The 27,048-nt window shown below is 49.9% G+C and overlaps 2 protein-coding genes across 3 annotated transcripts in view; one reads left to right on the top strand and one right to left on the bottom strand.

Moving 5' to 3' along the window:
- Positions 1-15,574, bottom strand: part of LYRM4 (LYR motif containing 4) — an 85,238-nt gene extending 69,664 nt beyond the window's left edge. Inside the window, exon 1 of the mRNA XM_068960976.1 lies at positions 15,435-15,574. Within this exon, the coding sequence (XP_068817077.1) occupies positions 15,435-15,520 (86 nt within the window). The 5' untranslated portion in view covers positions 15,521-15,574. The remainder of the gene's footprint in view (positions 1-15,434) is intronic.
- A 694-nt stretch (positions 15,575-16,268) lies between these two features.
- Positions 16,269-27,048, top strand: part of FARS2 (phenylalanyl-tRNA synthetase 2, mitochondrial) — a 304,612-nt gene continuing 293,832 nt past the window's right edge. For both annotated transcript variants that reach the window (XM_068960892.1, XM_068960891.1), the window contains exon 1: positions 16,269-16,361. The gene's annotated coding sequence lies outside the window, so the exon portion shown is untranslated. The remainder of the gene's footprint in view (positions 16,362-27,048) is intronic.

The following is a 27,048-nucleotide window of genomic DNA, read 5'->3' as shown; positions in this document are numbered from 1 at the left end:
AGTGAGTCCAGCACCGGGAGGCCATGAGCTACCTTTACTTTACCTACTAGGCATTAAAGGACTCTGACCTCTATATGTAAGTTTATGCAAAGAGGCACAAAAACCACATCCCTCCCTGGCTTTACTCAGAAAATCCAGAAGCACTTTCACCCTTCGGTGAGCTTTAATTTTGCTGTTCACAGAGAAGACGCATCTCTAACATTCTGTCTGGTCTAACATTCTATGAATTTAAAGATGCAGTTAACCTCTGTGTCTCCCGGGATGTCACCGGCCGCGTGGGCATGGAAGACCCTGTGCTGTCACAGGGGGATGGTTATCCCGACCTGAGTGCTGTTCCGCCTTGAGATGTTTGCTGGCTTGGCCGTTTAGAGTACAAATAACCTGTAACCGGCTTCCCTGGTGGCTCAGATGGTAAAGAATCTGTTTGCAAGGCAGGAGACCTCCTATTGCATCTTTCAAGTAGGTCAAAATACTTTCATGCATTACATAATTTATCTCCATGACATCTCTGTGAATCATCTAGTAGGTGTTTGGGTATTTCTGTGTTAAGATTTAATTTTATTTACAAAACTGCAAGACTGAAGAAAACTGAGCAAACATCTGCATTTACAAGTTGCTACTATTTATTGCACTATTTATATTAATACCAACTGAATAACAGTAGAATGACACTCGGCATGTTACCTGCCAAAACAAAAAAAGGACACATAATTGGTCAAACCCACACGCAGCTGAAAACCCAGCCCTGATGATGAACATAAACCCCTCTCTCCTCACTCTGCCCCAACTGGCCCTGGGAGTCTCCACCTGTGGGCACACTCCTCCTCTCCCTTTGGGCCACGGTGTGGCTGAAGGATCCTGGCCACAGGCTGTCCCTGTAACCAACCATGTCACGGTCACTGCTTAGAGCTCCTGGGCCATTCTCAGAGATGCTGCCTCTTCCTGGCCAAGTAAGCGCATCCCCAGTCACGTAAGAGCATCCTTGGTTAGAAGACACGGAAGCGGCAGAGGTGCACAGCAGTGCCGGAGAGCATCTCCGGAGAGCATCCCCCTCGGCTCCTGACATTCTTCTGCTAACTGCGTAGGTCCAAGGTCCAGCTCCCTGCTCTCTGGATGTGGACCACAGCTGTGCAGACACCGGGTCTAACTGGTCAAGTCAGAAGGGCTTACTCCCTACCACTTACATTTCAGCGGCAGTAACCTCAGAAACAGAAATCCGTAACACGCTTTCACTTTTGAGGTGTATAAAGCTTTTATTACTTGGCTTAAATCCAAGGCCAACTTTTCAATATGCTTAAGTGCTCAGAGCGAGGTGGTTTGTGGCCTCATTACTGTCTGTAATTCCTCCATCCAACAACCCTGTCCAGAATCAACAAAGGGCACATTCTCAGTGGGTATGCAACAGTCATTTTAATGTGGGCCAGACTAACTCAAAGCTTCTTTACCTACTAAAATATTCAAAATGTCCACCTTGCATCAAAAGCCACACAAGTGTGATAAACTGCATTTACCAAAAAACTTGAAGAATTTTCAATGGATGAACACAGAGGGAGAAGCCCATGGTTGATACACGGAGGCACAGAGAAACTCTGCTCATTGCATTCTTCTGCAAAATGCAGGTTTCCTGGAAGGTGGTCTCATGTATGATCGACAATGCAGGCAGAGAAGGGTGACTAGGCAGATCTGGGGAGCCCTCCCGCTGCCTGTGTGCTTTCGAGAGCCTCAGGTGAGTGGGAATCGGATGTGACACGTGGACGCCCGCCTCCCAGCATGCACTGCGTGGCTGGGAAAGCCGCGCGGAGCGTCTGCATTTTAAAGCAGAGACGAGACCTGGAGGCGCGAGAAAGCAGAGGCAGGCACCTGGGCTCCTTCAGTCTCCCTGCTCCACTAACACCCGTTACGTTTTGGGAAATGCTGACCGAGACAAAACTTCTCCCCGGGCAGCCCCGTCAGGGCTCAGAGGGGTCCCAGGCACTGCGCTGACAGTTTCCACGGGCAAGTCCTGCTCATTCATCACAGGCTCTTTGCAGACCCTCCCCTCACAGCAGCTCAGGGACCCAGGACACCTGCTGCGCTTGTACCTCCTCCAGCCCTCCAGCAACGCGGCCTCAGAGGCGCAAGTTCTGTCAGCTACAGCGGAGATGGTCAGTACATTCCCCGCCCCTTCTTCCAGAAGGTCCCGACCATACAAACCCCACAGCCAAGTCCAAAGCCAGGTCGTGACGACGGGGAGCAGGACGTTCCACCCACAGATACACCACCCTAGCACTGGGTTATCTTGAGCTGAAGGCAACGGAGAAACAATAGATGCGGGAAGCACCCTGTCCTGTACATTCTGCCAGAAGCAGGGCAAAAGCTTCCCACGAGAAAGGTGTCCTTCTGGTACCAGGAAGGAAAGAACATTCTTATCAGCAGACACGGGGAGCTGAGGCTGAGATGAGTCTGCACAAACCACACCCAAATAATCCTTGCCTCCTGTCAGTTTCCTGATGTATTTCCTAGCCAATTTCCAATAACATCCTGTCCTTAGATGCCCAAATCCTTTGTCTGGTCACTGTTCCACAACTTATGGCTCTTTGTAAAAATGGTACATAAACCTTAAGTCCAAGGGCTTTTTTGAGGTTGTCACTCTTCTATGAGGTGCCCTTCACATTATATAAAAATATTAACATGAAATAAAATGTGTGCATGTTCCCTCCTGTTAGGTCTTTTTTTGACAGTTTAATTTGCATGCTCCAGACACAGAGCAGAAGACAGTAGGGCTTCCCTCCCCTAAAGTGGTCTGAGCCGTATCGCTCAGGACTGGCTCTGAGATGCTGACCCAGACGTGGAACCTGGTCTTGGCTGATTGGAAGAATTCTGGGGCCTGCCGTGGCAGAACCCTTGCGTGACGCCCCTGCCAGGAGGCTGTCTGACCGGGTCTGCTCTCGCTGAGTTACATGTCCACTGGGGCTTTTCTTCCTTCGGGCGCTCAAGCCTGGTGCTAAAGCGTCAAGTTGCCGCTAAAAGCATGATCGCCACTTCAGTGTCTCCCCAGCTTAGAGACCACCTGTACCGAAGGCCGAGCTTGCTCAGTCTGGGAGGGAAGGACCCAGAACTCTGAACTCACGCACAGGGCACTGGGGCCTCCAGACTTGTCCAATCAATGCACGAGACACAGTTAGACCAGGACAGAGGGTCAGTGGCTTTTTCCGGCTCCAGTTTGGCTGTAAGGAAGTCTTTTCTCATTTAATTTAGCATTTTGCTTCTTAATAGAGAGGAAAAAGGATTTTAAGAGCTGCTTGCATCTGTGTAAGTGATTTTTGGTGAAAACACCACCACTTCTAGGGATTAGACGTAGCGGAGGGATAATTACACGGGAAAAATATTCGTATTTATCCTTAAAACATGGGCAGACAAAAAGAAATACATGAGAGCACTAAATAACTGTGCTACAGAGTAATATTTATCATTATAATGAATTGATCATATAAGTAACTTTGAATAAATAAGACCAAATGGAGGGGATATTAAATCTACTCAAAAAATTACCCCAGGAACAAAAGAATAAATGTAAGGCTATAGATACATTAATAACATCCAGTGAGGATAACAGCCAAGTAGTGAGGAAAACAAATAATTACTCTGAAAAAAGAGAGTCAACTAATTGAACACCGAGGACTGAGTAACTGGCAAATTAGCAACATTAGTGTGTAAAGGAACATAACTAGAGAAGAGAAGTGAGATGAACACGTAGATTAACACCTACGACCAAAGAGATGCTTTAAAACTGAGCCTGAACCACGCAGACGAGCTTCTGAGGCGACGGCCCTACACCAAGGACGCTCCCGTCCCTCCCTGAGATGTGATGTCTCGTTTCCAACAGCTTCTTCTTCCAGTTACATTCTCGTGACCGAAGGTCAAGTTGTTCTCTCTAACCCTGCGTGTTCAACCAGCCAGTGAGTCTGGCTAAGGCTCAGTGTGTCTCAAGACCACCCGCCCCTCCTCTGCCCTCACCTGGCTGCAGCCAGCCCTCACCATCACTCTCTGCGTAACCCATCTCCAACTGGCCTCCGCATCTGTAGCCTCCTTCCGCTTCGGGTGGTCCAGCTGGAAGGTGTTGTCTGTGGTCTGTTCAGACGCCTGTGTGGCTGTCCACTGCCGAGGATGGCGTCCAGCATCTCGGCGGGGCCCCGAGGCTCTGCGTCTGTCCCCCTCACCTGCTCCCACCGCACCCCCAGGGGGCCACCCTGCTGGTAGCTCGAAGCACTCAGCACCAGCTACACTGGCCTGTGGGTCCATCCCCAGTGCTTCAGCCTCCCTCCTCCGGCGAAGCCCTGCAGAACCCTGACAGCCCAGGGCAGCCACCGTCCCTTTCCTAACCTCTGGCCCTTCTGGGGCAGGCTGTGTTGCCCCTCCTATCTGCCCCCACAACCGGCTGTTCATTCTCTATCATGGCACCGCCTCTTCGTCTTCACAGAACCCTCAGTGAGAGAATTCCATGGACAGAGGAGCCTGGAGGGCTGTAGTCCGTGGGGTCGCATAGAGTCAGACACGACTGAGCGACTAGTTTCTTTTTCTTTCAGTGAGTGCATTGCTCTGTGCACTGAACCACAAGCCCCTCCTGGGAAAAGGTCACGCTGATTGTCTCTGCATTTCCGCAGGGGCTGGCACATGGTGGGTCCCCAGCCAGCCTCATCAGAGACTGCATGCTACAGTGACGGAGGTCTCTGGATGGCGAGGAAGCACCTTGGTGCGGAGTGTGGCGCAACAGTTTAACTGATTTCATTAAATGACTGCTAGCTATTATGAACTGAAAAGATTTGGCAACTGATCTACCAGTTAACAGGTGATTGCAGTAATGCTGGAGGGCACGGCACCCCACTCCAGTGCTCTTGCCCGGAAAATCCCATGGACAAAGGAGCCTGGTAGGCTGCAGTCCATGAGGTCACTAAGAGTTGGACACGACTGACCGACTTCACTTTCACTTTTCACTTTCACGCACTGGAGAAGGAAACGGCAACCTACTCCAGTGTTCTTGCTTGGAGAATCCCAGGGACGGGGGAGCCTGGTGGGCTGCCGTCTATGGGGTCGCACAGAATTGGATACAACTGAAGCAACTTAGCAGCAGCAGCGTGAAGTCAGATAATCAAAATGTCACAGTGATAATATGTCTCAACTTTGGCAATTTTAAATCTGCTTCTTAAAATGAGGGTGGTAGAGATCAGCTGAAGGAACCCTATTCAGGGTACTCCTATTATTAACCCAGACAAAATCCAGGAGGACACACAGTAATTTAGCTGACACCTCCTAAATCTAGAAATTCACAGGTTGGTTCATGCAATTTATCTAATTTTATCACTTCATTTCGTTTCTAAAGGTTAGAATTTTCCTAAATTGGCTAGGTACCAGTTAGCTGAGAAAATAAATGCTAGTTCAGTTCAGTTGCTCAGTCGTGTCCGACTCTTTGCAACCCCAGGAATCGCAGCATGCCAGGCCTCCCTGTCCATCACCATCTCCCAGAGTCCACTCAAACTCACGTCCATTGAGTTGGTGATGCCATCCAGCCGTCTCATCCTCTGTCGTCCCCTTCTCCTCCTGCCCCCAATCCCTCCCAGCATCAGAGTCTTTTCCAATGAGTCAACTCTTCGCATGAGGTGGCCAAAGTACTGGAGTTTCAGCTATAGCATCATTCCTTCCAAAGAAATCCCAGGGCTGATCTCCTTTAGAATGGACTGGTTGGATCTCCTTGCAGTCCAAGGGACCCTCAAGAGTCTTCTCCAACACCACAGTTCAAACGCATCAATTCTTTGGCGATCAGCCTTCTTCACAGTCCAACTCTCACATCCATACATGACCACAGGAAAAACCATAGCCTTGACTAGATGGACCTTAGTCGGCAAAGTAATGTCTCTGCTTTTGAATATGCTATCTAGGTTGGTCATAACTTTTCTTCCAAGGAGTAAGCGTCTTTTAATTTCATGGCTGCAGTCACCATCTGCAGTGATTTTGGAGCCCCCCAAAATAAAGTGTGCCACTGTTTCTACTGTTTCCCCATCTATTTCCCGTGAAGTGATGCTATAAATGCTAAGGCATATACAAACGTCTCCCAGCTGATGAAGTGGGATTCAGGCAGTCAGGAAGGAGGCCACAGAGAAGTCCTAGGACAAGGAGTGTCTTGCATCCACAGCAAGGAGACACACAGCTACTGATGCGAGGCTGTGAAAGGCAACTTCCTATAATGTCCATTACAGCAATTTCCTGACAGAACGTCTTGTAAGTACACTTTGCGTTAGAAAAGTATTACCCTACTGCAACACATCAATTCAGAGAGGCTGTAAGGACGTCCGACTGACTGAGAACCGCATTCTGTGGTCCAGCTTCACATCTCGCTGTTACCTTCTCCATCTTTACTTCCCTTGGCCCCGATTCTCTCCTTTATTACCTTAAAATAATAAAAATTATTTCATGCTACTGCATTTTATGCATTCTTAACATTTTTTAAAATGGTTTTAGGGGCCATTTGCGGAGAAGGCAATGGCACCCCACTCCAGTACTCCTGCCTGGAAAATCCCATGGAAAGAGAAGCCTGGTGGGCTGCAGTCCATGGGGTCGCTAAGAGTCAGACACGACTGAGCGACTTCACTTTCACTTTTCCTTTCATGCACTGGAGAAGGCAATGGCAACCCACTCCAGTGTTCTTGCCTGGGGAATCCCAGGGATGGGGGAGCCTGGTGGTCTGCCGTCTATGGGATCGCTCAGAGTCGGACACGACTGAAGCGACTTAGCAGCAGCAGCAGCAGCAGTGCTTATTTGCTTGGTCATGTCCACCTCTTTGCGATCCCGTGGACTGTAGCCCGCCAGGCTCATCTGTTCACGGGGATTCTGCAGGCAAGAATACTGGAGTGGACTGCCATGCCCTCCCCGAGGGGGTCTTCCCAACCCAGGGATCTAACCCAGGTCTCCCGCATTGCAGGCGGAGTCTTTACCAGCTGAGCCACCAGGGAGGCCCCTTTGGTTAAGTATAGACAGAGGAAGTACAACTTGGAAACTGATGAATCAACGACATTGATCTAATGATTCTTTCAACATTTCCCTCCAAATTTAGGCTGCTGAATATCTTAAATGTATTCTTCCCTAAGTTAACCAGACAATTTTTTCTTACTTTTCAAAACCATCATCACTTAATGTGGCAGAATTTAGCAGCCCTAAGAGAAAAAAAATTGTACATGGGGAGGATTCCAAGTGTAATGAATGATAGTGAACAACCCATCTTTCAAAAGTCCATGAAATCGCTTTTCTTGGGCACAAGTAAACTGGCTGGAGTTTTATGGGGTCTGTGGGAGGGAGGGGTCAGCAGACAGTTCCATCAAAGGGCCCATCAGTATTAGCTCAGAACACAGTGAAGGCTTAATTTGGGAAGAAATTAGAAAATTTAATAGTAGTCTTTTTTTCCTTGTATTTCTCCCTACCTTCTCTGTGTTCTTGCATAGCCTATAATAAACACAAGTAAAGGTGTTTTCATAGAGACATATGGCTTGTTCCACATTTTATCGTAGGCAAAACTAATTTTTTGTATGATTATTTTTTATATATCAAAAATCTTATACAGTAGAACAGAGTTCCACTGTATCTCCGAATCCTCACAATATAAACAGGCATTTCATGACTTAAAAAGAGGGAAAACTTTGTACCAGGGGGAAGAATCCTAATAATCTTGTTGTTGAGAATGCCAGCAAGCAAAATACAACATTTCGTGGCTTCCCAGCCTCAGAGCCATCCCACGTGACATCTGGTCTGTGTGGCTCTAAACTGAGTTAAGGGATAAAAGGTGAAAAAGAACAAGAGGACGGAATTTCTCACATATCAGCAACTTCTGGTTAAAGCTATGTTTTAGTCTGAGGATAAAACAAAGATTTTCCTGGTGGTGAGGGTGGAGTCACACTTACTGAAATGAAGAACATATTTAGGGGCTTTAAGTTTCTAAAGGAGAAGAGACGTATACAGGTAAAGCTGGCCTGGCAGTCAGGCCGAGCAGGCTACGGGGACGTCCAGTGCCGTCTGCACAGTGTCTGTGTGGTGTTCTAATGTCACAAATCCGCAGCCAGGGCATTATTCCAACTTGTACGTTTCCTCCGTGAGTTTCCTGAGCTGCGCCCCGTGTCCCCATCACGAGAATATCCTGTAACAGCAGGGCCGCCCGGAGTTGGTCTTCCGTCTCCCCCAGGCCCCGGGGCAGTCATGTCCGTGCTCTGGGCTCTCAGGGAATACCCCTCCTGTTCTGGGGTGAAGGGACACTTGGCCCTACGTTCTCTAGCGTGGCTGGTCCATCGCAGAAGGGGAAAGGTGCTTGGGGTTGACAGCCCACAGTGGACTGGCGCTATTCACCCCAGCCTTCTCTATCAGTCAGCGACCAGGGACACACGCAGCAGAAGAGGCCACCAGCACAAAACGAGCCGCAACAACGAACGCGGAAACGGGCGCGGAACCCCCTGCTGGGGTCCTGCCTCCTCGACAAGGTCACGGTTCCCGGTGCTCAGCTCCCACTTCAAAGAGAAACCAGACTCCTAAATGGGGGTCATTATCTAGTCCCTTCACCAGACTGCAAAGACTTCCACAATGCTGCAACTGGCTGTGCAGTAGTAACTCAGAGTGACATTATCACCCGTTAGTAATTTAGCTGTCAGGAAACCAGAGAGCCTGTTTAGCTGCTGCAGTTGTAACAAGAAACTGTGAAAGAAAGTGTCTGCGGGTTGAGGTTTCTAAGACTTCTGGAGGCCGCATCAGAGGACGCCCAGGTTATAGGGAGTTGGAACCGAAGAGTGCGGAGTTGTGGAAAAGCAGAGACCTGGAACTTCCCAGTCCCCATTCTGTCCTGAGCAGCCGCGACCTCACCTGCTACTCACCCTTCCTGGCCTCACCTTTCTCTCAGACCCCTTCTACTGCTCGCCGGCTAGTCCTCTCAGCTCTTTAGCGTGAGCCCATCTGGGATGGAGCCCCGGCTGGGGCTTGCCAGCACCACCTGAGCCTGGCTTGCAGTGCCCCGGGCACGTTGCCTCCCGCGCCTTGCTGTGCGCACCTGGAGAGCGGGCTGCTCCCATCCATGCGCCCCATCCATGCAGATGCCGGCCGCGGGCTGAGCCAGCAGCCACTCTGGTGCTTTTCTCTGTTACTTTCTGCTGCAGAGGCTAGATGAGCTGCAGCCTAGTTCCCTAGTCCCTGCTCAGCTAGTGTAGGAATGGAACTGAGTTCTGGTCAATAAGACCGAACCAGAAGTCTGCTGGAAAGCTTCCGGGAAAGTTGACCCTTTCCTCATGGAAGGGAAAGCCCATCCATGCCCCGCTGGCGCTGCTCCTCTGTCTCACCTTGAATAAGGATAGCTCTGGAGCTTTAACAGCTGTTTGCAACCAGCAGGCATAAGCATGAGAGGAAACCTGAGACTCAAGACACCTTGCCATCACCTAGCTGCTGAATCAGCTTGAGCAGCCTCATGCTCTGAACCTTTTCCCGTGTGAGAAGGAAAACTGACTTAAGCACCTTGTGAAGGCTTCCTGTTCAGTTCAGTCGCGTCTGACTCTGCGACCCATGGACTGCAGCACGCCAGGCCTCCCTGTCCATCACCACTCCTGCTGCTTAATCAAACTCATGTCCATCGAGTCAGTGATGTGATCCAGCCATCTCATCCTCTGTTGTTCCCTTCTCCTCCTGCCTTCAATCATTCCCAGCAACAAGGTCTTTTCCAATATGTCAGTTCTTTGCATCAGGTGGCCAAAGTATTGGAGTTTCAGCTTCAGCATTAGTCCTTCCAATGAATATTCAAGACTGATTTCCTTTAGGATGGACTGGTCGGATCTCCTTGCAATCCAAGGGACTCTCAAGAGTCTTCTTCAACACCACAGTTCAAAAGCATCAATTCTTTGGCACTCAGCTTTCTTTACAGTCCAACTCTCACATCCATACATGACGACTGGAAAAACCATAGCTTTGACTAGATGGACCTTTGTTGGCAAAGTAATGTTTCTGCTTTTTAATAAGCTGTCTAGCTTGGTCAAAGCTTTTCTTCCAAGGAGCAAAGTGTCTTTTCATTCATGGCTGCAGTCACCATCTGCGGTGATTTTGGAGCCCAAGGAAATAAAGTCTGTCACTGTTTCCATTGTTTCCCCATCTATTTGTCATGAAGTGATGGGACCAAATGCCATGGTCTTAGGTTTCTGAATGTTGTTTTAAGCCAGATTTTTCACTCTCCTCTTTCACTATCATCAAGAGGCTCTTTAGTTGTTGTTCGTCACTTTCTGCCGTAAGGGTGGTATCATCTGCATATCTGAGGCTATTGATATTTCTCCTGGCAATCTTGACTCCAGCTTGTGCTTCATCCAGCCTGCCATTTCTCATAAGGAACTCTGCATATAAGTTAAATAAGCAGAGTGACAAGACGTACTCCTTTCCCGATTTGGAACCAGTCTGTTGTTCCATGTCTGGTATCAACTGTTGCTTCTTGACTTGCACAGAGATTTCTCTGGCAAAGCATTCCTGATGAGAGCTGTTTTCAAGGTGGCTCACACTTCTGACACCACTCACCACTCTACCCATAGTGCAAGGCTCATTCTAATTTGCAGCTCCCAACACAACACTCAGCGTACAACAAGTATAATAGAGACTCAACCACTTAGTGAGAAGTAAGGAGTTCTGACACTCAGCTGGGATTTGAGCATTACTCTTGCCTTCTCTCACACTTACAGCAATATACATTTAATCAGTAGGGCTGAATGGCTGATGAAAATTACCTCTGATTACAATTCCCCCCTGCTTTTCAACAACTATTTATAAGCACTGAGTAGGGAGGTATTGTGCTAAGCACTTGGAGTGCAGAGCTAAGATGGAATTTCTAGATTTAAGGGACAAATGGCAGAGACAAGTAGAGTGGCACATGTTACTAATGAGAACACGGCCCCCGAGCACCTTCCCCGTTATCCAGAAACAGGCTGCCGCACGGCACCAATCGCCTCAAACCTCCCGTCCTCTTATATTCCAACTGAAATCCACCTCCTTCTCTGATGGCAAAGGGAGTGGTTCCTCCTCAGTGACCAGGCCGCCACCTGCCCTGGCAGAGGCGGGATTTGGCACTTGTGTGTGGCCTTTCTCTAGCAGTTCCCACACTCGCATGTCAGCCAGGCTTCCTGGGGGAGGGGGTGCTGGTCTGCACTCATGGCGATGGTTTACTTCCTTCTGGTTCACTTCTCAGCGCCCCTCCTTGGGCTGTGTCCTAACCACTTCATGTGCTGCTCTGGGGAAGGTCCCCGGAGGTCCCTACACTGGAGACACTTCTCTCTTCATCTACTGGACCTTGCTACAGCAAGTGGCCTGCTGCCCCCAGTCCCTGACTCCGGCAACACTGCTGTCTGCCTGCTTCCTGCTTTTCAGACACTTCAGCGGTCATCCAAGAGCAGCCCAGGGACCGCTGGGGCCTTGGAGCTATTTTAGGAGATCCGTCAGGAAAAGGAATTTTTATTGTTTCAAGCAGGTATTTGCCTTTTCCAGCCTGATTCTCTGGTAAGTGGACAGAGGAATTTCCCAGAGGCTAGGCTATGAGTGACATAGCGACAGGTCTAGGCGGAAACTAAATACAGAGCCCAGATATCTTCCACTAAGCCAGACACGAAAGAGACTTGCAAAATACGCCAAACAGCAAAACTCTCATCACTGGTTTTTTTTTTTTTGGTGGGGGGAGAAAAATAGCTATTCTTCAGAAAGATGTTATTTATGTTAGTGTGCAATGGGTTGCCCAGGTGGCTCTGTGGTGAAGAATCTGCCTGCCAATGCAGGAGATACAAGAGGCGCAGGTTCGATCCCTGGGTCAGGAAGATCCCCTGGAGGAGGGTACGGCAACCCCCTCCAGGATTCTTGCCTGGAGAATCCCATGGACAGAGGAGCCTGGCGGGCCACAGGCCACTGAGTCACAGAGTAGGAGACGACTGAAGCGACTTGGCATGCTGAGGTTTATCTGTTTACTGAGAAATGGAGGGAATGGCAAACCACTCCAGTATTCTTGCCTCAAGAACCCCATGCACAGTACTCAAAAGTAAATGCTTCAAAATGTTTCAGTTTTACTTTCTAATATAAATAGTGATAACTATGCCCCACATAAGCAAGGCTTTCAAGGCTCTCAGGAACATTTAAGGATGCAAAAGATTCCTGAGACCAATAAGTTGAGAACCATGTTCTTAGACTGCAATTTCTCTGCCTCCTTGCAGGGGAGCCAACACCTCAAATTTTTATGTTCTGTAGAACCATACCCTAAGCCCATTAATTTTCTCACCATAAGCTAAGATTCCACAGTCTTGGTACAACTGACATTCAGAGACAGAGAACTCTTTCTGTGGGGCACTGTCCTGAGCTTGGCGGGACCTCTGGTGGCTAACTACTAGAGGCCAGTGGCATCCTTCTGCCCACGTTGTGACAACTGTGTCTCCAGACATGGCTGAATAAAACTGGCCCTGGCTGAGAACCAGTGCTCTGAATACTTTCCCTGGAAATGTTACCAAATATCAAGGTTTTTAATCCCACTTATGATAAGAAATAACTGGACTTATTCGGTGCCTACTCTGCACCAGGCACAATTCTGAGCATTTGATAGGTATTCATTCACTTAAACCTCATAAGTCATTACCTCCACCTTCTAGATTAAGAAACTGAAGCACAGAGAGGTGCACCGACTTGCCCAGCATCACACAGCAAACGTGGTGATGGCAATGCCAGGCCTGGTTGCTCCTCTGAGCTTTAGGCTTTGGTGAATAACTGCCTCTGCTGGGGAGCCCCCAGGTGACATTTACTCGAGTCCTCAAAACCAACTCGAAAGTCTCTGGTGGTTCAGCTGGTAAAGAATCCGCCTGCAGCGCAGGAGACCCCAGCTCAACTCCTGGGTCGGGAAGATCTGCTGGAGAAGGGAACAGCTACCCACTCCAGTATTCTGGCCTGGAGAATTTCATCGTCTGTATAGTCCATGGGGTCGCAAAGAGTTGGACACTTTACACTGACCCTCTGTGCCTCACTTAACTTAGTAACCTGGGTGGTATTTCAGACTCTGCTTGGATTCTCTTCTTTATTCCTGAATCCAATCATTCATCGAGGTCTAACAGTTTTACCTTCTAATTATTAATCAAGTGTATCTTTCCCTGTATCTTCTGCTCCTCAGGCCCTCAGAAGGGCCCTGATCTCTCCTCAGCACCGCTGTAACCAACCCTCCTTTGGGGTCCTTGGGTTCGGCCCTCACAGTCATCCTCCCCCTGGCGCCAGCACGGTCTAGCTAAACAGCACGTCTGGCCGGGACACTTTCCGGCGTGAAGCTCTCTACTGGCTGCCTGGTAGTTGAGAATGAAGCCAGGGTTCCTCAGCACGGCCCTTGCGTGGACCTTTCTGACCCCAGTGCCGCCTCCGTCACCCCAGAAGCTCACTTAACTCTCCAGCCGAATTCTGCTCAATGGTGTCGCCTGAGCGCACCAGGATGCTTCATGCCTGTGACCCTGAGCTGTCTCCTGGGAAGCGCTTTGAGTCATCACCCCATGCGGGCCTGCCACGGCGCTCACCAGTTCGTGAGAGTGATTCTACACTGTGTCCTACAGAGACCTGTCAGAGAGCCGCTGACGGTGGGTGCTTTGCTGAGCCCCATGCTCTCATCTTGCTATCTCCAGGGGCTGCAGTACTGGGCAAAGCAGTCTGGGGAGTGCCTGGAAGCCCTGAAGTCAAAGACAGTAGCAACAGGACGTGTGTGGACCTGTGGGGAATGCAGAGTGATGAGAACAAGGAAAACTTGCCCCCAGTTACACTGGCTGAAGCTCAAAGCAAGCAGGGGGACTCAAGACAGACGCGATTAAAGGGCCTGCCAGAGAGAGATGTACAGGGGAGGGGTGATCCTTGAAAGCCGCCGGACACAGCCTTAATATCAATACAAAGCAAGGACATATTCTATAACCCATTTATTACATTAAGACATAATGGTGGGAATCTGAGGATGTAGTTACACGATCGCAGGCAACAGTGTAAACTGATTACCAGATTCCTCTGGACAATGTATTTCCATGTGGATAATATAAGTTTAGCTCAAAAGGATTCCTCAAAGTATAATGTGAGCCAATATTCTCTAAGTATGGCTACCATGTAATTTCCACTTTCTGCCTACAGAGTACAGCACCGAGTGAATTTCCTGCAGTTCTTATTTAAGTAAATTACAAATTTAAGTAAATTTCAAACTCTTCTTCCTGTGGTGAAGAAGGTTCAACTTATTTACAGGCATATTTTGCTGGCTCCTTCAACAGACTTGGTTAAGTTCTTGGTACTAAGCGTGGGCTAACTTTTTGTTTAAAATTCTAACAGTCTATCTACTGTTTACGAACCTTAGCTTCCAAAGCCAAAGCCGTTAAATGAAACTGCATTCTCAGAAATGTTTTTTTTTAATTAACTAGCTGAGCAGTTGGACATGACCTCATTGGTATGACCTAGACGTTCTCAAGTGTATAGGATGAGTACCTTTTCTATGCAGGTGTCTAAAAATTAGGAAGTCGCTGCGTGGGAGGTTTAGTGTCTGTCTGGTAACCAAGCTGCACTGGGTTTACCCCTCCGTGGCCGCCAGCTCACCCACCCAGCCTGGGGCAGCTACCCAAGGCCTGCTGCAGGGGTCCCAGATTCTGCTGCAAGGAAACCCAAGTCCTGCGGCTGCTCAGTCATGGAAGGTGAGACCAGGTGTGAAGAGAAGAGCAGGTCTTATCAAATTCTTGCTTTGGAAATAAGCTGAAACTCAGAGGACCAGGTAGTTAGAAGATAACAAATCCACAAAGATGCAGAGAGAAAATCCATAAAGTACACACATTCGTGGTGAGTCAGAGGTTATAAGGAAGCAGAAAAAGACAGCAGATGCTCTGAAGTAGACAAAAGACGTCGAAAGAGACAAAGGAGCTCAGAGCAGAATAAGAATGGGGCAGGCGTGCAAAAGCTGTGCGCTCCAATAAGGATGGAGGAGCTTAGCCTCTCTTTCCCCGGCTGCTGAGATCCTGAAAGCTGGATCCCCACCTGGGTCAACATTTCAGCTCCTGGAAGCTGGGCCCATCTTTCTCGGTTTACCGTTACCTGCGTGTCCTGCCCACAAACCCCGCCCCGTGGCCGAGGACACAGCAGAACGCACCCTGGGGAGCAAAGGGGCTAATGAAGACACCTCGGAGGTGAAGAGAACCGCTAGAGACGGTCTCCGGTTGTGGGCCGTGGCTACCGCGGGGCGCTTCTACGGGCCAGGCTTCCGATACCACGAGGAGTTCTCACAGGTGCACCAAGCTGGCAGGAACCCCCGCACCTCGGCGTCGGCCCAGGAAGCGGAGAGCGCCGTCCCCGGAGGTCCCCGAGCAGAGGGTCCGACTCCGGGGAAAGGGACGAGCCTCTCCCGCCCCCGAGGGCGCCCCCCCGCTCACCGGTAGTTGTAGGCGCCGAAGCGCTTGCTCTCCCGCAGCATCGCGCGGTACAGGTCCAGCACCTGCGCGCGGCTGGACGCCGCCATCTTCAGCGCCACACGCAGGCGGTCCTCTCCGCCGAGGCCCCGAGTTTAAACTCGACCCGCGAAACCGCCGCCGCCGCCGCCGCCGCGGGAAGCGCGGGCGGGACGCGGGCGCGGGGCTGCGCGCAGGGCGCGGCCCACGCCCCGCCTCAGGGGGCTCGGGCTCAGGGGCGCCCCGGCTGAGGGGAGGCTCTGCCCGCGCGCCCCGGACGAGGGGCCTCCGCCTCAGGGGGGCTGCGGCCGCGCGCCGCGGGGGAGGGGTCTCGCCTCCACGGGGCTCCGGCCGCGCGCCGCGGCGCAGGCGGGCTTCGGGCAGCTAAGGGGGCGGCGCCTGCGGGAGGCGTTCCCGGCGGCCGCCGCCGCCCCGGGGTCCCGCGAGGCAGCCGCCCTCGGAGCGCGCGGAGCGGCCGAGGCCGGACGGCGGGCCGCGCTTCCTTACGGCGGAGGCGGGGGTCAGCGGGCGGCCGGGCGGGGGCGGCCGAAGCGCTCCGCGTCGCCAGGTCGCCGAGCGCCCGCCCCATCCCCGCCCTCCGCCCGGGCTGCCCTCGGCGCCGCCTGAGCCGCCGTGTGGGCTGCGCGGGCGCCGACTCCGCCGGCGCCTGGGTCGGGGGCGGGGGGCGGGACCTGGCCGTGCGGGGACCGGCCGCCGCGGGCGTGCGGGGCCGCGGGGCCACCGCCCGGGGCTCCTCGGCGCTCCGGCTCCGCTGAGGGCGCCCGCCCGGGGGCCTCCGGCGCGAGGCCCGCTTCCTGGGCAAGATGGCGGCGCCCAGGCGTCGGTGAGCGAGGAGCCCCGCGAGGCCCCGAGCCCTGCACCCCGGCGGCCTCGCGTTTCCCGGGAGCGCGGGTGAGTGCGCGCGGGGCGCGGCGGGCGGCCAGCTCTGTGTGCGCCCGCGGCCCTTTGTGGTCTGATGGAGAGGCGGCACCGGGCGGCCCGGGCTGGAGCCGGGGGGCTTGGGGGGCTAGGGACTCCGTTGGGACCGTGTCCGCCCTCCAGGCAAGAAGCGGAGCAAGTCTCCTCCTGAAGCTTTTCCTAGCCAAGTCCTCTCCTTTCTCTGAAGAGGCCAACTTTCCCGATTCCCCTTATTATCCGGGTGGATGCGGTTTGCTCTGTTCGTGGAACGTAAAGCCCGACGCGGGGAAGCCTCCGCTGATTCTACTCAGTGTTTGCAAAGCGCTCGTCTCGGTTTTTTGGAATCTTTGTGTCTGTAGCCAGCGTTGGGGACAGCCAGAGTTCTCTCCTCCAACGCGGTGCGAGGGGTAACTCACACGAGAGAGACAAGTCTCCGTTCACATCTCTCTGTCTCCCACCACGCTGTTTATGACTGTGTTTCCTTTATCTCATTTTGAAGTCACTCTGAGTCAATTTCGAAGTTTCTCCTATTTTCAGGAACTTTAAGAGCAGACACTTTAGGGTACTTATAACCTAGGGTCCTTGCGTATCTACATATACTTGTTCTATTTGTTATGCTACCTGTTATAATGGCATTTTTCAAACGGCGCGGAAGAGAAACCACTTTTATTCAAATCCTCTTAGGCTTCCCATTTGATTTTTGTTATGCCTCATATGTCTCTGTAGCCAAGCTCCTGTTTCTCCAGCAGGGTGATCAGTCATTGGGCATGCCTTGCTTTGGGTTAATTGAAAGCAGTTCTGATATTTTGAGTGTATCCTTTCAGTTCAGTTGCTCAGTCGTGTCCGACTCTTCCCGACCCCATGGACTGCAGCGCACCAGGCTTCCCTGCCCATCGCCAACTCCCAGAACCTGCTCAGGCTCCTTTGGCATTACTCAAATGATTCAAGAGGGATTCGTACATTATTATAGAAGATCCAGAGCTGTTTTTCCTTACTGTGATAACACAGTTGAGTGCTGATGATATGAATTAGGAGCGTGGCACCTGGGGAAACCACATGTTAGTGCAAGGTAAGATAGAGAAAGCTATCAAAGTTAGAAGGAAAAACATGAACGTTATTTGGGCTTGTTTAAAAACAGTGGGGATTGCATTATCTTAATGTATTTTGCTTTCATGTAGAAAATGAAGTTGGAATAATTATTACGATATGCAGTTATTTGTCTCATAATCATTACCATACACAATTAACATATCTAACTGACTTTAACTGTTTTTAAAGAAAACTTTCCAAATGAAGTCTTTGGAAAGTCAAAGAAAACTTTCCAAATAAATATATAAAGTTTAGTTTGTGTGGGTAGTCTAGTCACCTGTTAGTACAAGGAGTTAACTGAATTTAGGGAAGTGAGAACTTCCCAATTTCACAAAAAATATTTTATAATTTTATTTTAAATAATCTGCCATTATGTTGAATATCATTGGTTTAAAAGACTAATAAAATCCAAGAGAGTGGCTGTAGATAACTTTTTAGTTACAGCAAGCTTTGTTTTTTTTTAATTTGCCAGAAAGGTATTGGGTCAGAAGCAAAAAAGGTGCCGTGAAACTTGCTGAAGTTAAGGACCACCAACTCCCAGATGCTTTAAATGTTTGTTCTTGAAGTCAGATGATTTCCCAAATAACCTATCCAGGATGTAAAGGGTGCTGGCAGTACCGAAGCTAAAATTTGTTTTTCTGTAATGGCAGATTATCCGAAATCCCATGTTTAGAAGTGAATGTGTTTAAGATTTGAATGATGTTTTTGGACTTCAAAAAATTACATCTTTATATTTTGTAATTTATTCATAATCTGGAAGAGCACTGGTATTTTCCCTGTGCGTAGCATTATTTAAATATTTTTTCAATAAAATCCGAATATCACACTGTCAGTTGTCACCCTCACTTTAAGGCTTGTCCTTGTGCCCCGCCCACTGTGGATTGCCCCACAGAATAAACTAAGGAAGCTGAGCAGAGTAGGTAAGTTGTGTGCTATCTTACATCTTGCTCTGTTTGTACTAGAAACCTAACTCTTTAAGAAGACTTTCTCTAAAGTTATACTTCATGTGTAATTAACTTCAAGTAAGCAGCCATTGTTTTTTGACCCATTTTCAACTGTGATAGTAGATTCCTGAGGGGATACAGTAATGACCATGACCCTGGAAGGTCAAAGGTTAGCCAGACTCTGCCCCAGGTGTGTGATCTGTGACCTGATCTTTCCCGCTTACCTCCTCTCTTCAGTCCACAGCAGAAGGGAGATGAGCTGTATTCTCCCCACCACCAAGGACAGTGCCAAGACCAGGAACGTCTTCTCATGAGTCTGTGCCATAAGCTGAACGGCTGTGAAAGTCTGCACCTCACACTGGGACTCTAGCCCACGGCCTTTTAATTGTAATCACTCACCTGGTGTCTGGACTTACTGACGCTCAGGTTCTTTGTGTCTCAGCGCAAAAGGAATTCAGGGGAGGCAAAGTGACAGGCAAGCAGTAGATTTATTAATACAGGTTTCTCGTGAGAGATGCAAGGGGCCGGGCGAGGAGGCTCCGCCCTGAGGGTTGAGTGGGCTGCATTTTTATAATCCAAGGACAGTCGGGGAGGGGAGAAGGCCACGTGTTGAGTTCCTCCTTCACATCGGGCTGGAGCATTTCTGACTCTATGAGGTCATACTAGGAAGGTCATAGCAGTTATTCAAATCAGCAGAAGGGTGGTAACGTTTTTCCTTTCACTTAATGACCTGGGGCATATGACACGCTCTGTAGTTAAGCAAGCCTGCTTTGTTCTCGATGTTAGGATAGGCTTTCTTGCGCTATCATCAGCTTACAGTGGTCTCCCAAAGTTCCCTTGGTTTCCCTCTCTGTAATCCCCTCCTGGGACTTCTGCAGCTCCCTGTATAAGGATCCGGTTCCATCCCTGTCAGCCGTAGTCCCCCACCCATTCCCCATCGCCCCCCAGCTCCAATAGTATGTTGAGATCCTTACCCCCGTGTGCTGTGTTAGGAGGTGGGCCTTGGGGAGGTGCTTAGGTCATGAGAGCGGAGCCCCCAGGATGAGATGCGTGTCCTTATAAAAGGGACCACAGCGAGCCCCCCCGCCCCGCCCGCTGTGTGAGGACACAGTCTGTGATCCAGGAAGTGTGCTCTTACCTGGCTCCAGATCTGCGGGCAGCCCGGTCTCGGGCTTCCCAGCCTGCAGAGCTAAGCGGTGAATGCTTGTAGCTTATCAGCCCCCAGGCCTGCGGTGTCTGAGCTGAGACGCTCTGTTCTGGTTTTCTGGAGAAGTGGTGTGCAGGGGGTTGTGCTCGCTGAGAGTGAACCAGGTCTGGCGGGTGCACAGGTTTTTCGTTTGCTTCCTTTTTTGTGTCACATTCACATAATATTCTAACATCAGAAGCTTATGCTTTCTGCAAAATAAAGGAAAATGAAGGTTTTTTTTTTTTTTTTTTTTTTACCAAGCTTTATCCAAATGTTAATGGCATACTTTGAAAGAAACCTAATTTTAACTACTGACATATGTTTGGGTAGAAACGTCCCTTCCGGTGGGTGTTAGGGCGTGTGTGGGGAGACAGTACCTTCCTTAACACTCTCTCTGTAACCGTTCCACCTCGCTGGGGTTTTCTGTTTACTTAGTTCTGTTATTGGCCTTTTCTTCATTAAGACAAAAATCAAAACCTGACGTGATAAGCATAATGTCCACATTTGACTCTTAATTTGGTGTGAGAAAGCAGCCTCCTCCCCCCGCCCCCTGCCCGGTCTCAGCGTTGCAGCTCATCCCAGCAGTGGAGGTTCTGTTCTGTCCCCAGCATGACTGGTGGGAAGGGGCTTCCTGGTGGGTGGCTCTGGCTGGACCAGAGGAGGCCAGGCGCTGCTCTCCAGATGCCGCGGGCGCCCCAGAGGGCTCTGTGTAGAGGCTCTAGGCGAGCGTCCTGCAGGCCTTGGGAGCCCCTGTGACGATGCCGGGACCGTGAGAGGGACGGCCTCTTGGTTGCGAAGGAAGAGAAGGAAGTGAATCCAGGAGAATGATGCGGTGTGTGATCGGACCACTGAGTTATGGGCAGAGATGTTCAAAGGCCTAGAGGGTGTGTGCAGCCCCCCAGCAGTGTGCTGTCTGGGGGGCAGTGACCGGGCGGAGGTGCCCGCTGCCTGGGAAAGGTCACCCACCCAGTGAGGGTCATCCTGGCAGCTGGGTCTTGCAGCTTGACATCAGGGTGAGGGGTCGGCCCCCGGCGGGAATGCTGACACTCCGCCTCTCGGAAGCTGCTCAGCCTGAGATGGAGGTGTCTCCAGTGCCCATGTGGACACAGCCTGTTATGGCACAGGGTCATCAGGAGCCTCACTTAGCCCCTTCCCTCTGCTAAGAAGTAACAAAGTTCATTGCTCCTCCTGTGCCTGCCCACTCAGAAGTCTGTCCTTCCAGAAATGAAATGGCAAAAAGGCAGGTGATTTACAGGAAGACGAACGGCTGAGGATTATATATGGACTGCTGTCTAAGTCCACCCCCCAGAATAGATTTGGGCGTCAGTTCACTGCTTTGCTTGGTTGTTTCAAGTCTGATGAGACAGCTGCAAAAGGCATGAAAATCAGTTTCTGGAATGTGCAGACCCCCTCCTAGCTGAGCACATGGGTTTTTCAGCCCCTCTGTTTGGAAACTGTCCTCTTAAATGTCTTATCTTTCTAATCTTGGCTTAAAGGTGACTTCTTCAGCCAGCCCTCTCCGGCTGCTCACCATAACTAAAAATAGTGTCTCCATTTGTATCTTGGGGTTTCTCTTTATCTCCTACTTAAATTGTTAGTTTTACTCACTGCCATGCTGGACAACTGGCCCCGGGCCTGTCACATAGGTGGAGTTGAGCACAAGTGTGTAAGGTGAGTGGATGGAAGCTGCTGTGGATGCTTCAGGAAACGGCCCTTAGTGCCTAGTGCAGCCCTTGTCCGGGAGACGTTCAGGGAAGATGGAAGTGTTTCTATCTGCCTTGCCCACTGTGGCGGCTGCCACCCACATGTGACTCTTGAGCACTGGAAATGTGACTCGTGTAACTAAGGAGCTGAATTTTTAACTTTAATATTACATTAAAGTGTTAGTCGAAGTTGTGTCCGACCCTTTGTGACCCTGTGGACTGTAGCCTGCCAGCCTCCTCTGTCCGTGGGATTTCCCAGGTGAGAATTCTGGAGTGCGTTGCCATTTCCTTCTCCAGGGGATCTTCCCAACCCAGGGATTAAACCCGGGTCCCCTGCACTGCAGGGGGACTCTTTACTGCCTGAGCCACCGGGGAAGCCTGGTGTGGTTTAGCTGCTGCTGTATTGAACACCACAGTCTAGAGGATGCGATTCTGTTAGCTTCTAACCTTGAAGATCATAACCACTGACTACAAACCCATCGAGAAGAGGGACTCTCCTCGCCTCTGAAGAGGGCTGCTCGTGGCAGTGCCGCGTGCCGCTGGTTTTACAGTGCACGGCAGGCGTGTTTCACCGTCTGCTTGAGAAGCAGAAGATCCTATGTCCTCAGTGGCCTTCCATGATTTGGGATTATCGTTGTGCTTTCCGTCCATTCTTTACTTTTTTAAGTTTTTACTATTTTAGTTGCATTTTATCAATAGTCTGGAGCCCTTCTGGGCTTTAGTTTGTGGGAGGATCCTTCAGGAACCAGGGCTGAGTTCTCTGCATTCCAGCCTTCTGCGGCTAACCGCCGTCAGCCAGTACTTACGCAAGAATTGCTTTCTGACTACGTGGCATGCACCTGACCTTGAAGGCCAAAAGCTTTTTAGGTGAGGAGTGGGATTAAAAAGAAGAAGGAGAATTAGCGGATTAAATTTTATATGTTAGTACTTTCCAAGTGACTGTAGGATTAGAAAAAGAATTATCAAGATAAACTTAATAATTACTGTATTGGAGCCATAAGATCTACCCTCTGATGTATTGATTTATTTGTCTGAATTACACTTTTCTCCGTATTGTCTATATCGACGCTTTATCTATATTGTCTTAGGTCTTGATATGAGAAATAAAAAGAATTAGTAGTTGCATCTTTTACTTATTAAAAATAAAATATTTAAAATTCATGTTTCACGGTGGATTTTTAAAAATTGTGTTTCTATGTTGACATAATAAAGTTTAGCATCCTGGCCATTTTAACATGTGCAGCTCAGTGGTGTTACTGCATTTACCATCACTGCCATCCTGTGGCTGGAACTTTGTCATCTTCCCAGACCCCGATGAACCCTAACTGCCTGCTCTCCTCTCCCTCTGGCCCCTGGGAACAACTGTTTTACTTTTTATTTCTATGAATTTGATGAGTTTTAAAATTCTTTTCCATAACTTACTGTCCAAACTGATATGTAATACTAGCGTCTACGTGTCTCCAGGAATCACCTCGTTTAAGATGACCTTGGCCTTCCTAACGCGTAATTGTCTTACCTTGGGAAATGGCAGACACTTCTCATTAAGGACCCGGAATTATCCGCTTTGGTCCCTGCTCCCAGCCATCACTAACCTTAACATGCTCACCTCGAGAAAGATCATCTCGCTCATTTAAGAAAACAGTAACTCTAGAAAATGACTTTTTAGTGACAGATGGTAAGATGGACTTCCTTGTATATGTTGTCATGTGCTTGGGATTCCAAACTTTTTACCAGTCTCCACTGAGAAAGGCAAAAAGAACCAAAAGCAGTCACTTAGTATTTTTAATATCTCCCACCTTAGTGTATAGGGCTTTCCCGGTGGCTCAGATGGTTAAGCGTCTGCCTACAGTGCGGGAGACCCGGGTTCAATCCCTGGGTCGGGAAGATCCCCTGGAGGAGGGAATGACAACCCACTCCAGTATTCTGGCCTGGAGAGTCCCATGGACAGAGGAGCCTTTGTGTCCACGGGATCCAGAGAGAGTTGGACACGACTAACGCACCTTAGTATGACATCACTGTGGCCACTGGACACATCTGAATTGACGGGGTCAGGATGGGGTTTAGTCCCCTCGTGAGCACCAGGAATCTGGGGGATTTGAAAGGAAGCGTGTCCCTCACCAGATACTTTTTAGTCGCTCAGTCTGACTCTTTGTGACCCTACAGACCATAACCTACCAGGCTCCTCTGTCCATGGGATCCTCCAGCGAGAGTACTGGAGTGGGTTGCCATCTCCTTCTCCAAAGGGTCTCCTGACCTGGGGACTGAACCCACATCTCACGTCTCCTGCCCTAGCAGGCGGGTTCTTTACCACCAGCCCCAGCTGGAGTGCCCAGATCTGGGCACAGTGCATAACGTGAATGAGAGGGGGCGACTGTTCTGAGCGGAAGGCACTAAAGCCTGTTTAATTGCCCTGAGGAGATGCTGAGGGTTGTGTTGCTTGTGAGGGTGGGCAGGAGGGCTGGATGGCGGTGACCTTGTAGAGACAGTTCCGAGGCCCTGCCGATTGACTGAGGGGGCGGGGGAAGGTCGGGAGTGGCCTCAGGTCCCCGGGTTGTAACGCACATCGTGTGCAATCAAGATCGTTTAGTGAGTATGCTTGTTCGTGCATCACGTACCTGTGCAAGAAGTGAATCTTTAATTTACTGCAGGTGGAATTGCTGAATTAAATATGTGCCTTCTAAATGTCAGTATGTTGTCAGACTTTCTTGTATAGATGTTTTACTGTTCATGCCCATTTCTTAGACCCTTGTAATATGGTATCAACATGCTCTTCCCCAATCTGTAGATTGTCAAAAATCTAATTGTCATTTTAATTGACATTTCTTTGAACATTGTTTTATAATTTTCAGAGGTATTTCTGATTCCTCTCAGCGGCACTTTGTGTCACTCTCTGATTGCCATTTCTCTCTTCGGAAGTTGGACTTCTTGGCCTTCTTATAGGGTTTCTCACATCACAATCCCAGAGTTTTGGTGGGTATATTGGGATCTTATTAAGGCAGTTCGTCTTCATGTAGAGGGAGTGTTTTGTTTTGGCAGGTGCCTTCAGAGCATCTGGGGGCTGGTCATTTGGCTCTTCTCCTCTGAGCCCGGGGTCAGCGAGTGGGCTGGGCCTCCCAGCCTGATTCTGTGCCTGGCAGCCGCCCCTCGCCCCCCGTGACCTCGGTATCCTGTTCCCTCACCACTTACTGTTTGTGTGCCTTTCATTTGGGATAGCGTTTGCATATCGTTTTAAGTGCATGTCTTACTCATCACTGAAAGCTTCTCGAGGATGGGGAACTCTGTAGTGACTCAGCTTCCTGTCCCCTCATTTGGCCCTCTGCAGTTTAGCTGTGGTGTTTCACACGCGACCAGTGTTTGCAGTTGCTTCCTTGAAGTGCTGCTCCCCTGGCTTAGCCTCGGTGATGCTCAGAGCTGAGCTCTCCTCCCTCCACGGGTGGGCTCTCCACGCCTCCCCCCCCAACCCTTGCCCCGGGCCACCTCCCTTAACCTGCTCCTTCGCCTTGTGACTTCGTCACCGATGTGAACATCACTGACCGTGTCCATCTGTTTGTCCGGCCAGCCCCTCCGATAGCGGGTCTAAAATGATCGCATTCTTCACTCCACCCCGAGCCCGCTTCTCCACTTGCCGTGCCCGCTTCTGTTTGTGGTCACCCCTTGGGTTTCCTTGGTGGTCCCGGCTGCGTCACCTGGGGAGCCCGGTGGCCTGGTGGGAGAGTGGGGACAAGGAGGACAGGGGGCAGACGCGGACACCTCTTCACAGCCAGATGGCGGCCGCCCATGCAGCTCAGACTGAGTGTGTGCTCGGAGGGGAGGGGGCATCTGGAAGGATTATTGCTTGGTCACTACGTCTCTGCAGAAAGAAAAGTTATTTAAAAGCAAAAATGAGCTGTTGAATTTTGTAATGAAGAGACCGAATTTCACCGCGTAAAGACTTGGATGATTTATAAGTCTTTAAACCCCAGTGGAGGAAAAGTTATTACTTAATACTATCTTAGACATTCACTCTTACGGAAAGAATCTCGGTAGAAGACGAATTAGAAACTTCAGGTGCTGCTTTTGCCTCTGCCGGAGGGTTGGGGCAAATTATCTTCCTGTCACCGGCGATTTGGAGCTTGAGGACAACAGCAGTGTTAGAACAGGAACTTTCAGAGCCAGCTTCGACCACAGCGGAGTGACCGTGAAGACCGAAGGTCAAGAGTGTGATGGATTGGGTGATTAGAATTCCTTTTAAAACCAATTAGAGGTGGCAGGTTTGCCACTGGCGAAAAGTGCTGCAAGGAATGAATCTCATCAGCATATAAAACTTCTGGGATCATCAAAAAAGGGTTTAATGTTTAAAATATAAGTACACACACAGACACGACCTGCATAGGAATCCTTGTTCGTGCTATTTTGCAGTGTTGTGTCCAGCCTGGTTTTTCTGTTAAATAATATACAGTCACTCGATTGGGCATGTTTTTAAATTTTTAAGTTAGTGGCTAGAGTGCTAAATGCTGCCGTTTCCCAGGTGGTGCAGTGGTAAGGAACCCACCTGCCGGTGCAGGAGCTGTAAGAGATGTGGGTTCAAAAGGGGGTCTGGAAGAGCCCCTGGAGGGGGAAATGGCTACCCACTGCAGTATTCTTGCCCGGGGAATCCCATGGACAGGGGAGCCTGGAGGGCTACTAGGCCACGGGGTTGCAAAGGCTCGGACACGACCGAGAGTCTAAGCACTAATGAACCTCAAGAGATTCCTGTTGCTGAGCCCCAACCCTAAATGTTAAGAGTGTTTGTCAGCTCCGTTTATCCACTGTCTGGATTTGTCTTTATATTTGGGGCCTTCTAGGTAAGTGGATTTGTGGTCAGGCATTTGTGTTTGGGATCCCTGGCTTGGCAGAGGGGCAGGGGGAGCAAGGACTGGTGTTTCAGAAGGGAGGAGGAGATGGAGAGCAGAGAAGGGGGTGTGTGTGAAGTAAAATTTCTCAGGAGTGTCTCACGTGTCAGACACCAGGAAGGAAAGCAGGTGAGAAGATACCAAACAAGAACTGAGTAAAGTAGTAATGATGACGATAAGGGTTGTTAGAAATGAACGTTGCTTCAGTGTGATCATCCTGGTGTTTTTATTCTAGCCTTCTGGGGGAGGAGGTTGAGTCTTAGGTAGTCAGAGAGGTTAAAGTTGGCTATTAAGTGGGATACACAGGGCCTAGTTAGCACTCTCCGTGACCCCATGGACTGCAGCCTACCAGGCTCCTCCACCATGGGATTTTCTCTGGTAGGCTGCAGTCCATGGGGTAGCGAAGAGTCAGACATGACTGAGCGACTTCACTTTCACTTTTGACTTGCATGCATTGGAGAAGGAAATGGCAACCCACTCCAGTGTTCTTGCCTGGAGAATCCCAGGGATGTCAGAGCCTGGTGGGCTGCTGTCTATGGGGTCTCACAGAGTCGGACACGACTGAAGCGACTTAACAGCAGCAGCAGCAGCAGTTAGGTCTCTACCTTTGTATATGCTTGAAAGTTTTCATAATGAAGTGACTTTTAAATGACTAAGCAAAGTAAAATTGATTAAAGGAGAAAGAATTTTTATGAATATCAGGGTGACTTTTTTTCTCTTCTTCACTATCAGACCTGTGTGGTAGCATTAGCCTGTGAACCTATTTTTGAGGCAAAATTATTCACAAACAATTTTGGAAATAGACAAAACCATTTTTTTTTAAAAATGTGGTCTCTCAGCTCTATATGTGAAGACTGCAGAAATTAGGTGGTTTCTTCATCTTCATCT

Source organism: Capricornis sumatraensis, chromosome 22 (assembly GCF_032405125.1).
Source record: "Capricornis sumatraensis isolate serow.1 chromosome 22, serow.2, whole genome shotgun sequence".
NCBI lineage: Eukaryota > Metazoa > Chordata > Mammalia > Artiodactyla > Bovidae > Capricornis > Capricornis sumatraensis.
Note: the sequence above shows the minus strand (reverse complement) of the source record. Positions and strands in the feature narration are given on the sequence as shown.